The sequence below is a fragment of the Mytilus trossulus genome, chromosome 9 (assembly GCF_036588685.1).
Source record: "Mytilus trossulus isolate FHL-02 chromosome 9, PNRI_Mtr1.1.1.hap1, whole genome shotgun sequence".
Taxonomy (NCBI): domain Eukaryota; kingdom Metazoa; phylum Mollusca; class Bivalvia; order Mytilida; family Mytilidae; genus Mytilus; species Mytilus trossulus.
In genome coordinates, this window is record NC_086381.1 from 21,342,774 (window position 1) to 21,361,752 (window position 18,979).

General features: G+C 32.7%; 1 protein-coding gene across 1 annotated transcript; it reads left to right on the forward strand.

Annotated features, from left to right (window-relative positions):
- The first annotated feature begins 7,211 nt into the window (after positions 1–7,211).
- On the forward strand, positions 7,212–15,162 carry LOC134684377 (uncharacterized). Its single transcript, XM_063543663.1, has 2 exons — positions 7,212–8,503; positions 14,797–15,162. The coding sequence occupies exons 1-2, from the start codon at positions 7,244–7,246 to the stop codon at positions 15,160–15,162; spliced, it is 1,626 nt and encodes a 541-aa protein (XP_063399733.1). The 5' UTR covers positions 7,212–7,243.
- Positions 15,163–18,979: the final 3,817 nt, after the last annotated feature.

Sequence of the window (18,979 nt, forward strand, 5' to 3'; positions counted from 1 at the left end):
TCACTTTACCCTGGTATCTTTCTTTTGTAAACCCTTTCAGAATTGTGTATCCTCAATTCTATTCAACAGTGCACTTGGTAATTGTTTTTCAATTTTTTTTATTCGAGAGCCACTAACAAAATACGATCTGCGTAAGAAAATTACGTAGCTGGTATCTTTTCTTTTTGACTTATGGTATTTGTTTTGCCATTTATATAATTGTGAGTAGAGTTAAATTTGTAATTGCATCTCAATATCAAATCAGAAAATCACTCAACACAGTATTCCCCAAAAATTACATTTGTTGCTATGTATCCTTATTTTTCATCTGCAGATTGAGATTGGCAGCCCTAAAATACATTTATTTACAGTAATGTACATAATTGTTTCTTGCAGAATGAGGCCACTCATGGGCTCTAAGTACTCACATAACCCAAATTGTGTGGCAAATGCAATCGCAATCATTCTGTGGTGGATGGACACCCACCCCCATGCCAATTTTTGTTTGGACAATTGATGCATTTGAATGGGGAATGGTAAAACCCCATTTTATCCTGGGTTGGTACCCCCTGTCTGAAAATGGCTGGATCCACCCCTTTCATTTCTTTAATTGTTTTTGTCATTCAAGATAATTAAGAATTGAATGCTTCTTTTTGTAACTTTATTGAGGTGTAAAAGCGTTGACCAAAGTACATTTTCTGTGAAGCACGAAAGCGCTGCCTTCTAAAAATGAGAGCACGGTCAACTCTTTTACAACCCTTTGAAGTTACTAAAAGAAGTATTCAATGCTTATAATTATTTTTTTTAGCTAGGATCATGAAAACATGATTTACATCAAGTTTTTATTAAATTTACCTGTGCACTTTATTATGGGACCTTGTGTCATCATAAATGATAAGTTTTATTGTGTAATGCAATTGCTTTTAATGAATAACATGTGATGTGCAGTTAGCCAATCAGACTAACGTATTATAATGAAACTTACATCTAATGTAATTATTCAACTAGAGGCTATTAAGATCCTGTGTCGCTCACCTTGGTTTATGTGCATATCAAACAAAAGACACAGATGGATTTATGACAAAGTTTTGTTTTGGTGATGGTGATGTGTTTGTAGATCTTACTTTACTGAACATTCTTGCTACTAACAATTATCTCTATATATAATGAATTTGGCCCATTAGTTATAGAAGAAAATATTTTGTAAAAATTGACTATGAAGGGCAATAACTCCTCAAGGGGTCAACTGACCATTTTGATCATGTTGACTTATTGTAGATCTTACTTTGCTGAACATTATTGCTGTTTACAGTTTATCTCTATCTATAATAATATTCAAGATAATACATGTAACCAAAAGCAGCAAAATTTCTTTAAAAATTACCAATTGAGGGCAGCAACCCAACAACTGATTGTCCGATTCATCTGTAAATTTGATGGGAAATAGATCTTCACTTGATAAACAATTTTATCCCATGTCAGATTTGCTCTAAATGCTTTGGTTTCAGAGTTATAAGCCAAAATCTACATTTTACCCCTATGTTCTATATTTAGTCATGGCGGTCATCTTGGTTGATTGGCCGGGTCACCGCACACATTTTTTAAAACTAGATATACCAATGATGAAAGTGGCAAAGTTTGGTTAAATTTTGCCCAGTAGTTTCCGCGGAGAAGATTTTTTTTAAAAGTTAACGACAACGACGGACACCAAGTGATGAGAAAAGCTCACTCTGCCCTTTGGGCCAGGTGAGCTAAAAATAAAGTCCTAAATTATCAATAATCAAATAATCATGAAATATTTGAAATAATTTCGTCTGGTAATTAAATAATTACTTTAATCATAAAACAACTAAGAAATCACATATGATAAGAATGTGTCCAAAGTACACTGACTAATGCCCAATCCCCAGTATCATTTTCTATGTTCAATCAGGAACATATATAATAACACTGTTCCCATGTTCAATGGACCATGAAAATGTGGAAAAATCTCTATTGGCATTAAAATTAGAAAGATCATATCATAGGGAACATTTGTACTAATTTTCAAGTAGATTAGACTTCAAATTCATCAAAAACAACCTCGACAAAAACTTCAACCTAAAGCGGGACAAATAGATGGAATAACGAACGGAAGGACACACAGACCAGAACACATGATGCCCATAAATGGGCCATAAAAACCCCATGAGCAGGCTCCATAATATTTTATTTGACCAATACTAAAAATACTGATTTAAGTGATTATACTCATTTTCATCTAGTCCAAATAATTATGACTATTTTAATTTTTTTCTATGACGTCTTACTTCGACTCTTTCAGAGACGCTTTTAGGGGAGGGGTCTAGGGGATAAGGGCCCACCTTTTTGGGAAAAAAATTAGGTTGCTTATTTAGGGAATCACTGAAGCATGACTGGAGCGGGCCCTGCTTAGGTAGTCAGTGGGCCCCCACTTATGAAAATTTCTGGATCTGCCACTGTCTTTGACGACTTACTTCGTCGAAGCAGAGAAATAAAATACACATAGACATATAATACATGAATATTCGTCTATTATATGTCTCTGGTCGAAGTAAGGCGTCAAAGAAAAAAATTATAATAGCCTTTCAAGACGTCATAATTATTTACTACATTTTCATCCTGTCTTTTGCAAGGTTATTCATTTCAGCTCTTACCAGACCAGTATATTCATTTTCATGATTCTTCTAGATCTGCCATCCCTGGAAATTAAAGTCAGACTCTGTCCAGATGTAAATCATTTGTACCTCGATTTCTGTACAATTAAGATTAAAGTAGTCTGCCTTATGAACACGTGTGTTAGGGATCGTTCAGGAAAGGGAGCGAAACGTAATAGAAACTGTTTTATTTATCATGTTCTTTCCAGGTAAGAAGTAAAATCACAATATGTAATAGAATTTACATGCTGTTTTAACTTAGTTAACACAACATTTAAATTCTATTACCTAAATCTTCAATGCCAACATTAGCAGTTGTCTCTCTTGATCTATGACAAACGAAATCATCAATTTCCCCCACCTTGGTAGCAATATACTAACTAAAGTACTAATTTTACTTCGCCTGCATTTTTGGATACATATTTCACAACTTATTCGATATTCATTTAATCAAGAGCTTGCAGTTGCTATTCAGACTTTATAAAATGTCACCAGTGTCTGGGTAGAAAGTTGATATAAACCAGGCGTGTTTGGGCGTTTTTCAATAAAAACGTATTTTCTTGTCCCAGCCACTTTAAAAAAAATGTGTTTGATCTTTGCAAGTAATTTTTTGTGTAGTCAGTACATTGAATTAGATTTAAAAATTTTAAGGAAAGAAACAGTTAATTTTTAGAGGGATTGATAAGATATTGACTCTTGAATGGTCCAAAACAACCAAAATGGCATGTCCTTTAATCGACTGTTCAACATTCATACTCTAAAATTTAATAAAAAAAAAAGGAAGAAATAAATGGGTTTTTTACTTTACATAAGTTCTTTAATAATTCAAAAGTATGTTCAGAGCCAACATATTTTAATAAACAGCTTTCAATATAGTTTTTTTAATTTCAGAAGGTGTGTCCCTCACAAAATGTCCACTACGAAACGAAGTCATTAAAATTTGCCAATAAACAGTTTTATAAAATCTATGTGATTTTTGTTTGCAAGAGATATAAACATTAGGGTCTTACAAAAGAAGTGATGCTTTTATAACGGCAATTAAACTGTTGGTAAGAAAAATTGAGCACATCAAATGGATCAGAGTGATACCGTATTTTTGTTATTGTCCACTACGAAACGGGTCAAATCTCCTGCAGTATCTGGTTTTAAAATTATGAAAAAAATATCAGTGTACAGCTTGATAAATGCTTTGATGAATACAATCAGTCTTGTTACTATTGCAATATAGGGATTGTGGGAAAAAAATAAAACATGCGAATACGTCCCTTACGAAACGGTCCCCTACGAAACAAGTATGGGAGAACAACGTTTCGTAGTGGACACTACCACTATCATGGAGTCTTTTTTTAACCTTTTTTCAATTATATTCGTGCAAAACAAATAACAAGGGTTAGTTTCATGTAATTTTTATTATGTTTTTATTAACATATAATAGGGTTGATGTCAACTACGAAACTTTTTGTCCACTACGAAACGGATTTGTCCACTACGAAACGCATCGAAATGTCCACTACGTAACATGAGTTGAACCTTCATATGTGGAGTACTGTTAATCTTTATCGATAAAAATGGATTTCCAATTCAGAAAAAAATGATATTTTTCTAGTATTTGAAGTAAACTAACTGAAATGTCTATAGGAAACATTTAAAATTTGAAAAAAATATGTGTGTTTAGAAGAAGTTTCGTAGGGGACAACTGTCCCCTACGAAACAGTACACAAATTATGAAAATAATATCATTTTAAAGAATATTTAAGATTGCACTTTTTGTTTACAAACAAGTCTATTATAGAGGTATTCAAAATAACTCTTGAAATTGAATTTTAGACAAGTTGATTTTCCATTTTTTTAGGTCTGAAAATAACGCTTTTATTGAAAACCGCCCGTTTATGCCAAAAAACGTCTCGTCCTTTTTCTAACAAAAATCATCGGAAGGTACCAAATAATTTCATCATAGATACCAGGATTGATTTTTTTATATTTACGCCAGACTCGCGTTTCGTCTACAAATTTTTTTTCCAGGCCAAATAAAGTACGAAGTTGAGGAGCATTGAGGCTACGGAGCTGGTGATACCCTCGGGGTATTTAAACTCAAGCAGCAGTGGTATCGACCCAGTGGTTGAAAATAAACTCATCATAGAGACCAGGATTGAAATTTATATTTACGCGAAAGGCGCGTTTCGTCTACAAAAAGACTCACCAGTGACGCTCGAATGAAAAATGATAAAAAGACCTGGTTGATAAATATTCCACTGATATCAACTTTACAAATACTCCACGATACCTTGGTCTTGAAGTATAGAATCTTGGTATAGTTAAAGTATTTTGTTATTTGTCTTACTTTATCTATATTACTTTTAATTTTTAGTCTGTTTTGGTTATATTCATTTGACGTGGCTCTGTACTTATACATCCCGCCATCGTGTTTTTGTGCTATGGTTAATTTTTGTATTCTTGGGTTTGTTTTGCTGATGTTCTTTGTATATATTTCTTTTTGAGTTACTTTGTTACAAATGACGTGGTTCTTTACTTATAAATCCCGTCATTATGTTATTTTTACCTATTTAATCTGTTTGTTTTGTTCACAAATCGTAGTCAATATAATGGAATTTGGTGCGACTGTCATACAAGCGAGAGGTTACTTTAAAACCAGGTTTGATGCACCATTTTCTACATTAGAAAATGCCGGATCAAATTCTGGAATACACAGTTGTAAATTTAGTCCTGGTATCTATGATGAGTTTATTGTTACACATTCTTTTGATGTGTTTGAACTTTTGATTTTGCCATTTAATTAGGGACTTCGTTTTGAATTTTCCAGTCGTTTTTTTTGTGATTTTACTTTCATTTCTTACATTTCAGATTTAATAATTTCAAATGATCCTTATAAAATGTTCTTTTTTTCAGATTAAAACAACCTAGCCGACTCAAAAATTTAGAACCCAAGTGTTCCTGTGCATCTGATAAAGTCTAAATTAAAAATGCAACCCAAGTATTAACTCTCCACTGACAATCGTATGAACTAATCACTAAAAATATAAAATAACTAAGGGCAAGCTTAAAAAAGAAGAACAACTCTGTGATCCTTAACAAAATAATACGATAACACTAAATTGTAAGATAGACAATGCATGCAACACAAAAATACAAACCGAAAACTATAACAATTCATCAAAACGTTAAACGTTGAACCAAAATATTTCGCTTGTTTGACAAGGTCAGACATGCTTTTCAGAAAATCGTATGCTTTTTTTGGTTTAAATTATTGATCAACTGTCATTGTTATTTTTAGGTTAAACATGGCGATGTTTATAGCTACCTGTTTTAACGAAGGGAAAGTTTAACCTTTTTCAATCGAGTGAGTACACCCTGATATCCGAATTATATGAAGTAATGCGTGTTTACTATTCTTGGTCAAACTTAAGAACGTTAATACAACTTGTAGTTTTATACATTTTATATAAACAATAGTGAAAAAAAAAAAATAATATATAACATTATATGTCATTTCTCTATTGACCTTCCTATTAAACAATTAAGAGCGTAATTTCTTCATTTTGGTAAATACATATATATCTTTAAAAGAGACAGCTATCGGCAACACACACACAACTTAAACATTGTTAAAAATATGTATAATACAATCAATATATATAAATAATGGTCTCTATAAAATGCGAAGCTCCATATATCTCACTAGTAAAAAAAGGTGCACACATTTATTACAATCATATATGGTACAATCAACAGATACTAATTAGGGCCTAAAATAGATGACTTAGCTGTATTTGGCAAAACCTTTCAGAATTTATGGCACCCAATTCATTCCAATTTGTACTATATTTTGACTTTATAACTGTTTCGAGCATCAGTTATGTTTTTTTTAAGACAATAAGCGCGTCTGGTGAGTTTTAATACAGATACCTTACAAAGTTTTCGTCTGTCGTATGACAATTATCCTAGAGATCATTTTCACCGTTCAACAACTCCCTTTTTAAATGCAAATTTCATAAAAGTCTTAAGCATTCGAAAGTTTTGAATCTTATTATTTGTAAAAATGATAAAAAAAAATATAGATATAGACAATTATCAGTCGCCTGTCGATCTCAAATTCATTTAGGAACAGAAGTTAATGGTGTCACATGCATAAAATAACATTTACGGTACCAATTTTACTGCACAGATCATGCAGCTAGCTGTTCCATTAATTAAAAAATCATATTAGTAAACTCATCACTTAAAAGAGTTCTGATCATTTGTCTTGTAGGCGATCAGCACTTAGATGGATATCAACAATATCCCACTGGAGCTTCTCATACATCCCACAGAATGACCTGTATCATACAATAAGTCAGGTATGTCGACACTGGAACAACTTGTCTATTTTACCAGATTTTTGGAGGAAATTTAACTATGATGAATTATCAATACTCTCTCGGTCGTCAGCGGAGCAATATTCTGATTTAAAAAGGGAAAATCGTGTGGCACATATCAGAAATATACAAACATTTATTCAGGAATTGAGTATCAACAGATTCGGATTTCAAGAAATTCAAAATAGCAGAAGCCAAATTGCATTTTCAGACTTAATGCATTTACATATTACAGATGAAATATCTGTTCAATTGTTCAAGGACATCCTTAGAAAATGTCCAAAATTACAAGCTATTGATCTACAAATATATAATACAATGATCTATTCTTTTGATTTATTTTGCGGGCTTAATTTGAAAGAAATTAAAATTTCCATTCTACTTCCAGCATCAAAAACAATAAATAATGATCTAATATTCTTAACTGAAACTAATCCAAATCTTGAGAAGTTAGATTTGGATGTTACAGTAAAATACGGTAACTTATTAAATTATGGTGTACATCTTCAATTGGAGGATGATACAATAAGACAAATTCTAAATCAATCTAGAAACTTGAAAAAACTGGCATTTCGAAACTGCTCTGTGTCAAGTAAAGGATTCACGTCATGCGGAATTAACTTAGGATTAACAGAATTTACTATCTCCAACTCTGATTTGTTCGATGACAACGGAATAGAATGTATAACAATACATGCGAAAAATCTCTTAGTTTTAGAAATACTAGAATGCAACAATATTACAGATAAAAGCATTGCGTCTATTGCTAAGAACTGTCCACGTCTTCTGTGTCTTTCAATATATCATCCTCACGTAGGAGTCCAGATTACAAATGAAAGCTTGATGGCCATTGCTAATGCATGTAAATATTTGAAAAAACTATATTGGCGTTTTCGATCGAAAAATCGCAATACAATGGATAGCGGAGTAATCGCAATTGCTGAATCCTGCAGATACCTTGTGAAGATTTCTTTCGACAAAAATGTAGACATTGGTGATTTATCATTATCTAGCATTGCTGCCAATTGCTTTTTTCTACGCGAAGCCAGCTTTTCTGGTTGTTATGGAATCACACTAAAAGGAGTAAAAACTTTTATTTCATCTTGTATATGGCTTGAGAAACTCGATTGCTCTTTTTGTGAAGGTATTATTGACGACGATTCCCCATCTGTCAGTAAAATCAAATCAAATGAACTGAAAGAAACAATTCACGAAAATGAAGGTAATAAAGATACACATGAACATTTTGATAATCGCGAGGATGGTTGTGTACAAGATACTAGTAATGTAGCAATGTCATACACGGATCCGCTGACAGAAAATGTTTTTATTAGGCATTACGACAATGAACAAGGTGCCGGGTTTAGAGTTCATTCTCATATTAAATATTTAAGCCTGAAAGCTTGCAGACTATTATCGACTGTGCATATTCTGACATTATTCGAACTATGTCCAGATCTGAGAGAATTTGATTGGGTAGGCACAAATGCACACATTGACCAAGTTTTATGCAAAACAATTAAACAACTGTGTCCTTTTTTATTTCTTCAAAATCATGCAGAAAGTAGTGTATATTTTACACAAAATAGTCCGTACGGCTGTACATTACAAGATATGTAGAACATGTAGGTAACTTTGGTATCAAATAAAAGATAAATGACTGGTTTTCATTGTAGACCACTTTTTAACTTATACTTTTGAATAATAAAAATTGTACGCCATTATAAAAGAAGTGTTTGTTTTGTCTGTTTGTTAGAATAGAATATCTGTTGTGTTACATTTGAATTCCCGGGAACCAGTTCTCTCATATATGCGCATAAAGGTGTGTTGGTTTTATCATCACAAGACCATATAAGAAAATTCCTGTACCAAGTTAAAATAATATGACTGTTGATATTTTGTAGTCTTGTTTCGGGGCAGTAAATACACCAAACAATATAAAGGGTGTGATTCTTTATTTTGTTTATATGTTTGTTGTCATAACAATACATTATATTAAAGGATGTAATATAATAAAGTTACTATATAAAAAGTTTTAAAACAGTATGTTAACAATTATGAACAAGGAAAATGTTTACTTTCCCAAGCATTTCAATAATAAAGGAATACTTATAATTTCATTATGTCGGAAATAGTGATCCCAATTTCTATTGTCTCATGAATACATTTAAATATCAAATCTAACCATAATGCATATGTAGGTGCATTAGTAATACATTATATAACAGTAATGCAACGAACTGTTAAATAACAAATTTAAATAAGCACAATAAAAATAACATATACATGCAAAGCAAGAACAAACGTGCAAACAAAGCATAAAGCGCTTTCTAAAGCAGACAACACAATAAGCAAAATGCATATAGATTCAGCATAGCATAAACTACATAACAGGTATTTGTTCAGGCTTGAAATACAATTATTGTCAAATTCCATCAGGTTGATGGTAATATGGCAGACCTGCAGTACAAATATTAAATGCATAACTAACCAAATCTGCATATTAATCTACCATTACCACAGATCCTACCATACCAAATTATGTGGTTCCAGTACTGGAAGTTACTGATCTGACACGAATTAAATATTTGAATTCGTTGACCTAAATCTTGAATGCCAACAAAATTACAGAAGTCTGTAACAATTCAGAGTTAATAATTTCAAATGATCCTTATAAAACATACTTTTCCATTTATAGATTTGGTAACCTTTCAAAAAATGTAGAACATGAGTGCTCCAATACATTTAATGAAGTCCAAGTTAATAAAACAAAATTAAATCATTGAATGACCTCAACACTTACAATAAAAAATAACTAAATATAGAGTCAAATAGAGCGATCGATAGCGTAAAAAAAAGAAGAACAACTATGTGATCCTCAACAAAAACAATACGATAAAGCTAGCTAGATTGTTAGATTGACCATGACACTCAGAAAATCCAACACGAAAACTAGAACAAAACATCAAAACGTTGAACCAAAAACTAAACAATCATGAGAATCATAATAGGCATAACTATCATGACAATACAGACAACCAGAAGCATCCATGATGGAATGAGCTGAAAAATGAATCCGATGAAGAATTGCATAAATTGTTCTGACCAAGAAGTAATTAGACTATACTTTTCAGACACCAACCCGTCAATGACTAGAAACCAAGTCAGGAATATGACAGTTATTTATCACATAGTCCGTTTCTATGTATGTTGACGTTTATTTTTGTATCAGTTCAAAGTGTGAGTTGTTCATTTTTGTTTCCTCTAATAGTTGACGTGTTTCCCTCATTTCTTGTTTGTCGCCCGAAATTGTTTCAATTCATGCGATTTATGACTATTGAACAGCAGTTTACTATTATTGCCTTTATGTACCATATCACAAATCATTGGCAATACCAGACCGTTTACTATATAATTCTTTCATGGAGATTTAAAATAGAAAATAAATTTGACACATCTTTATGGCTTTAAACACATCTATTACAAAATACTAACATCTTATTCACTTTTTTATAAAGATTCTTATGATAAACTCAACAACCTGATACATTCAATCTGAATTGGCATATAGCGTCAGAAGCCCTAAAACTACTTACATATTCAAACGCCACAAACCTACTTCTCATCATTACATAGTAAGTTTTATTCAGTAAATACCAAGATAATTCAATTAAAATGCTCTTACATTGTGCTAGATAAAGTAATGAATATACCCTTCCTACTGATTTCAACAAAGTTTATTAAAGACTACCATGACTGTTATGTGCGAACTGTTTCTTAAACAGTAAATAACCATAGCAACAACTCTCTCAGGTGTCTATAGGTGGGTGGTTGAAAGGCAAGTAGATATTAGAAAGTAAATTAAAGGACTAGGCAAAACATTTTCCTTATTGTTCTTGCTTCGAAAAGCAAAAGGTGCTGTGTTCCCATTGATTACTGAAACAAGGTATGCACAACTAGTATCAACGGATTTTCTGTTAACATATCAATTCACCAACTCCCAAAAAAAGAATACAAAATGACAGACTCATGTTCTTTGGAAATATGAAGGATGTCATTAATAAAATCAATGACATTGTTTTCATATTCGAATCCAAGGAGCCAAAAAGATTACCTAATAAAATATATGTTGAATAATCTCAGAAACACACCCTTACAATAACGCATGAATTCATAGTTATACACATTAGCAATGTACATAAAAAGTATATACACACAATACACATTAATATTATATTTCGCTTGTTTGACTAGATCAGTCATGTTTTTTATACGACCGCAAATTTTGAAAAAAATTTCATCGTATATTGCTATCACGTTGGCGTTGTCGTCTGCGTCGTCGTCGTCGTTGTCGTCGTCGTTGTCGTCGTCGTCGTCGTCGTCCGAATACTTTTAGTTTTCGCACTCTAACTTTAGTAAAAGTGAATAGAAATCTATGAAATTTTAACACAAGGTATATGACCATAAAAGGAAGGTTGGTATTGATTTTGGGAGTTTTGGTCCCAACATTTTAGGAATTAGGGGCCAAAAAGGGCCCTAATAAGCATTTTCTTGGTTTTCGCACTATAACTTTAGTTTAAGTTAATAGAAATCTATGAAATTTTGACACAAGGTTTATGACCACAAAAGAAAGGTTGGGATTTATTTTGGGAGTTTTGGTTTCAACAGTTTAGGAATTAGGGGCCAAAAAAGGGCCCAAATAAGCATTATTCTTGGTTTTCGCACAATAACTTTGGTTTAAGTAAATAGAAATCTATGAAATTTAAACACAAGGTTTATGACCATAAAAGGAAGGTTGATATTGATTTTGGGAGTTTTGGTCCCAACAGTTTAGGAAAAAGGGACCCAAAGGGTCCAAAATTAAACTTTGTTTGATTTCATCAAAATTGAATAATTGGGGTTCTTTGATATGCCGAATCTAACTGTGTATGTAGATTCTTAACTTTTAGTCATGTTTTCAAATTGGTCTACATTAAGGTCCAAAGGGTCCAAAATTAAACTTAGTTTGATTTTGACAAAAAATGAATTGGTTGGGTTCTTTGATATGTTGAATCTAAAAATGTACTTAGATTCTTGATTATTGGCCCAGTTTTCAAGTTGGTCCAAATCTGGGTCCAAAATTAAACTTTATTTGATTTCATCAAAAATTGATCAAATGGGGTTCATTGATATGCCAAATCTAACTGTGTTTGTAGATTCTTCATTTTTGGTCCCGTTTTCAAATTGGCCTACATTAAGGTCCAAAGGGCCCATAATTAAACTAAGTTTGATTTTAACAAAAATTAAATTCTTGGGCCTCTTTGATATGCTGAATCTAAACATGTACTTAGATTTTTGATTATGGGCCCAGTTTTCAAGTTGGTCCAAATCAGGATCTAAAATTATTATATTAAGTATTGTGCAATAGCAAGTCTTTTCAATTGCACAGTATTGTGCAATGGCAAGAAATATCTAATTTCACAATATTGTGAAATAGCAATTTTTTTTTTTAATTAGAGTTATCTTTCTTTGTCCAGAACAGTAAGCAAGAAATATCTTATTGCAAGAATTTTTTTTAATTGGAGTTATCTTTCTTTGTCCAGAATCAACTTAAATCTTTGTTATATACAATATACAATGTATATTCACTTTTTACTACCAACTGATAAATTTAAATGATCTTTACCATTCAGTGATAACAAGCAGTTTTTTTACATCTTAATATTTTATGATGTATTTAAATGAGTAGTTATTGTTGCAAACTCCATTAGAATATTTTAATTGAGATTAGTTTTGGAATAAGGGAAAGGGGGATGTGATTAAAAAATTGGGTTCAATTTTTCTCATTTGAAATTTCATAAATAAAAAGAAAATTTCTTCAAACATTTTTTTGAGAGGATTAATATTCAACAGGATAGTGAATTGCTCTAAGAGAAAACAAAAATTTTAAGTTCATTAGAACACATTCATTCTGTGTCAGAAACCTATGCTGTGTCAACTATTTAATCACAATCCAAATTTAGAGCTGAATCCAGCTTGAATGTTGTGTCCATACTTGCCCCAACCGTTCAGGGTTCAACCTCTGCGGTCGTATAAAGCTACGCCCTGCGGAGCATCTGGTTAGAAAATCATAAACCTTTTAAAAACTATTGATCAACTGCCATACTTATTTTAAGGTTAAACATGGCGATGTTTATAGTTACACATATTTTACCTTTTTCTAGTAAGAAGTTATATAACGTAAAGCATGTTTACAATTTTTAATCAATCTTAGAACGTAAATATAATTTTGTGTATTGTATTTTCATTACTGAATTATATTAATGATAGCATTGTCTGTGTATGTCTGTTCACTATTGAACTTCCTTGTATACATTTAAGCGCAGTTTTTTCATTTCGGTATACAAAAACAAAGGCACTTGTCTCAAAATTTTGTTTCTTTTACCTTAATATGATACATTAAAAAAAGTTGGAGACAACTGCATGTGTATACAAAAGAGATAGCTACACAACATAGACAGACATTAAAACCATACCAACACATTATGAGATAAGGTCTATATGCCAAACTTTATATATCTCACCAATTCTCTTAATATTTTGAACAAACTAAACAAAGCTTAACAGTCTATATTTTTTGTTAGATGTATGTTATTTGTATCCATTTGATGAGTAGACACCTTTTCCACCGATTTTTATAGTTTGTTTTCATGTTGTACTGTAACACCACTGTCCTAGGTTAGGGAAGGGTTTGGATCCCGCTAACATGTTTAACCCTGCCACATTCTGTATGTGTGTGCCTGAACCAATTGCAATGTTTATTGATGAGTTGCATATTTTTTTTAGTGCATTCCTTGTACATAAATTAGGTTGTTAGTGTTCTCGTATGAATTGTTTTACATTTGAAATTTAGGGGCTTTGTGTACCTGACTATGTGGTATGGACTATGTTGAAGGCCGTACGGTGACCTATAGTAGTTAATTTCTGTGTAATATAGTCTCTTGTGGAGAGGTGTCTCATTGACAATCACACCACATCTTCTTTCATATATTAACAAAAACATATTTCCAAACAAGAACATTTTATACCTTCTGCGTCTGGATTACGCAATGTTATCTTACTCTTAGGATAAATGATGAGTTTATTTACAACTTATGAATCGATGCCCCTACATTTTTTTCTACCAAAGGAATAAATAACTGAGCTGTATTTGACAAAACCTTTCGGAACTTTGCGTCCTCAATGGTCTTCAACTTTGTTCTTTTATTTACCTTCATAACATTGTTTTGAGTCTCACGAGTTTTTTTGTAGACGAAACGCGCATCTGGTGTACACAATACTAGTATTTACAGTAAGTTTATTGAATACAGATGCCTTATTTTATATGGCCATTGTAAAAAAAAACTGCACACTTTATAAGGTCTTTACACTAGAAAATGACGAAACTTAAGTGGTTTGAAATTGATAAAATACCATAGATACAGGCCAGTTACAGTCGTCTATCAATCAAAAATTCATTATTAAAATGTTGGTCATTTTGTCATACGCATAACATTTACAGTACCAATTTTACTGCACGTAACTGTACCATTTCTTGAAAAATCCTATCAGCACAGCTGCGTTAATACCGTTAGGGTATTCAATAACTCTGACTGTTTGACTATACTTATTTAATGACGATGTCTACATGTGTTAATTGTTCAGCGATAAGACTCTCTTGTTCAGGGGTTATACTGTGCATTTATTAGTAAACATATCACTTGTAAGAGTTCTCATTATTTGTCTTGCAGGCGATCAACACTAAGATGGATATCAACGATATCCCACTGGAGCTTCTCGTTATTATTTTGTCATATATCCCACAGAATGAACTGTATCATACAATAAGTCGAGTTTGTCGACATTGGAACAAATTGTCTATTTTACCGGATTTTTGGAGGACATTTTTCTATGATGATTTATCAAAAATTCCTCGGTCGTCTTCGGAGAAATATTCTAAAATGGAAAATCGTGTAGCACATATTAGAAATATCCAAAATTTTATACAGGATTTGAGTATTACTAGAACTGGAATTCAAGATATTAAAAATAGCAAAAGTGACATTGTATTTTCAAACTTAAAGCATTTACATATCCCAGATGAAATAAATGGTTAATTGTTCAAGGACATCCTTAACAAATGTCCAAAATTACAAGTTATTGATCTACAAATGTATAATTCATTGATCTGTTCTTTTGATTTATTTTGCGGGCTGGATTTAAAAGAAATACAAATATCCTTTCTAATTTCAACCTCAGAAACACTTGCAAATGATCTGATATTCTTAACTGAAACCAATCCAAATCTTACGAAGTTAGACTTGGCCTTAACAACAAGATGCGGCAACTCGATACATTCCATTATGCATCTTAAATTAAGGGATAATATAGTAAGACAAATTCTTATGCAATCTAGAAACTTGAAATATCTAGCCTTTCGAAACTGCTCCATGTCAAGTAAAGGATTTACGTTGTGCAGTATCCTTTTTGGATTAACAGAACTAACTATTGCCAACTGTTACTGGTTTGATGACGACGGAAAAGAATGTATAACAAAAAACGCGAAAAACCTGTTAGTTATTGAAATACTAGAATGCAACAATATTACTGACAATAGCATAGCGTCTATTGCAGAAAACTGTCCACGCCTTCTGTGTCTTTCAGTTTATCAACCATACGTAGGAATTCAAATTAGAAATGGAAGCTTGATGGCTATTGCAAATTCATGTACAAATTTAAAAAGATTATATTGGCGTTTTCGGTCGAAAAATCACAATACAATGGACAGCGGTGTAATCGCAATTGCTAATTCCTGCAGACACCTTGTGAAGATTTCTTTCGACAATAATGTAAACATTGGGGATTTGTCGCTTCCAACCATTGCTGCTTATTGCTCAGTTTTACGGGAAGCCACTTTTTCAGGTTGTTTCGGCATCACATTGAAAGGAGTAAAATCTTTTATTTCGTCTTGTATATGGCTTGAGAAACTCGATTGCTCGTTTTGTGAAGGCTTAATGGACGACGAATCCTCAACTTTCAGAACTCATACAAGAGAATCAAATGAACTAAAAGAAAAAAAATTGACGAAAATAATAAGCATGAACATTTTGATAATCGTGCAGATTGTTGTGTAAAAGATGATATAGTTATATCATACACGGATCCGCTGACAGAACGTGTTTTTATTGGGCATCAAGGTGCTGGGTTTGATGTTCATTCACACCTTAAACATTTGAGCCTTAAAGGTTGCAGTCTTTTATCGAATGTGACTTTTCTGAAATTATGCGAACTATGTCCAGACCTTAGAGAAGTTGACTTGATCGGCACACGTATATACTATGACCTTCCTTTACACGAAACAACCAAACAACTGTGTCCTTTTTTAAATCTACCTCATACGGAAAGAACTGTATATTTATACATTTAACACAAAATAGTTCCTACGGATATAACTTTCAAGATATGTATAATATTTTGATAACTTTGGTTTAAAAAGAAAGGTGAATGACTGGTTTTCATTGTAGACAACTTGATGATTTTGAATAATAAAAAAAACCGCATAAATAGTATGGTTAATTTTGCTTGTGTGTCAGAACTGATGAAGCATCCAGAATTCTCTCTTATATGCAATTAAAGGTGTTTTCAGTACAATGTACCATTTTTGTGATTTAATTTTTTGACATGCAATGATTGGTACTTAATTTGAGCGTAAGACAAAAGAGCTATGCCTGCTTGAAATTTAGGAATGTCACATTAAAGCAAAGAACCATTTGAATTAGTAGAGTACTCCCAAGGAAATTTTTGAATTAAAACAATTAAATTCTTAATTGTGTAATTTTGTATGTTTAAACTTATCAAATAATCTAGGCCAATAAAAGATACCAGAGGAAAAGTCAAACACATAGATAAAAAAGTAAATTGACAACGCAATGGTTAAAAATAAAAAGACAAGCAGACAGATAAAAGTACAGAAGACACCACATAGAAAATTAAAGACTTAGCAACACGAACATCACCAAAAAACTGGAGGTGCTCCGGAAAAGTAAGCATATCCTGCACCACATGTGTCTTCCTTCGTGTTGCTCATGTTATTACAAGCGTGGTAAATAGTCTAATTTGGTAGGTCATGGAATATGTTAAGCGCATATATCCAAGCGAACTCGAAATAACGGATACAACAGATACAGTAAAGCCAGTCCCATATCTTGACTTGCATCTAGACATTGACAAAGAGGGATGGTTGAAAACAAAACTTTACGACTAAAGAGATGATTTCAGCTTTCCAATTGTGAACTTAAGCATACAGAAACACTTAAGTCTTTCAAGTCTTTTTGTGAATAAAAATCTAAAATTTTTGTTGTTTTATCACGTCAAAAGATTGACCTTGCATGATGCAGCTTTGAAATTGAGGAAAGTGTAGTTTGTACATGTTCATACATGACATAGCTAATTTTAGAACATCTGGCAGTGTCTTGCCTACACACTGTCTGCAAAGTTATAAACTCTGTGGTAATAAAGGTGTTCAATACAGCTCAGGGATAATTTCGAAAACAGATAGAAAAAAGGGGGAGAAGATGCAACTTCAAGGGTAGATGTTTGTTAAAATGAAGATAGTCGGCTGCAAAAAACAGCAAAAAGACGACAGAATACTTACTCATAGTCGGGTCATAACGTACAATGCTGTTTGTATGCTGAGATCCTTGGGTACATGGGCCATTCTTCACCTAGGTTCTTGCAACAAAAACATTCCGTCCGTTCAAAACATATGGGTTTCAAGCTTCCTCTTGAATCGGTTTTCCAACGCCTCCGTTGCTAGATCGACAAGTAAGATTTTCATACAATACATGTTATGGCTTTTAAAATAATGTGACATATTTTATTTTTTTAACAAATTATCATTATTTATCTAATTCTGTATAGTTTATCAATAAAAAGATCAAAATACAAGAGCGATTGACGACCAGAGAAATGAAGCGGACAGTCTCGTCACTATGGAAACGCAACGTTGCTCATTTATATTCATGAGCATCACAAGAGTTACTTGCCCCTGACAAAATGCCTTTACATACCCGCGTTTCATTTCTAAGTAGCAACATTCCAGAATCACCTGCATACGGGGTATAGATCTCCCCATTGATACGATATTCCCGGGCTTTTATTTCATATCATGATTTTCTTGATAGAGGATTGCTGCTCACAAGGAAGCTTTAAAACCAAGAGTTCCAAATGGTGAAGTTGAAATCATCCCTTCGTAATTTTTACGGACGCCATCACGAGTTGAATGACCGTTATATAATAACCGTTTCACTGATGATATCGGATATGTTCCTTACGTCGTACATACAATCCTCTTCCCTTTCATGCATGTGACCTACCGAATTTGATATAACATGAGCAACACGACAGACGACACACGTTGTGTAGGATCTGTTTATATTCCAGAGCACCTGAGATCACCCCAAGTTTTTGGTGGGGTTCGTGTTGCTAATTCTTTAGTTTTATATGTTGTGTCATGTCTACTATTATAAGTCTGTTTGTCTTTTTCATTTTTCGCAATGGCGATGTCAATATATAAAAAAAGAAGATGTGGTATGATTGCCAATTAGACAACTATACAAACAAGACCAAAATGACACAGACATTAACAACTATAGGTCACCTTCAAAAAAAATATGTAATACACAAACAAACGACAACCACTGAATTACTGGCTCCTGTCTTTGGACAGGCACATACATTAATAATGGGGCGGGGTCAAACATGTAAGCAGAATCCCAACCCTCTCCATAACCTGGGACAGTGGTATAACAGTACAACATAAGAACGAATTATAAAAATCAGTTGAAATAGGCTTAACTCATCAGATGGACAAAAATACAAGTTGACGTGGTCGGGTACTTGTACATCCCGACAACAAAAAGACACTAGGAACAG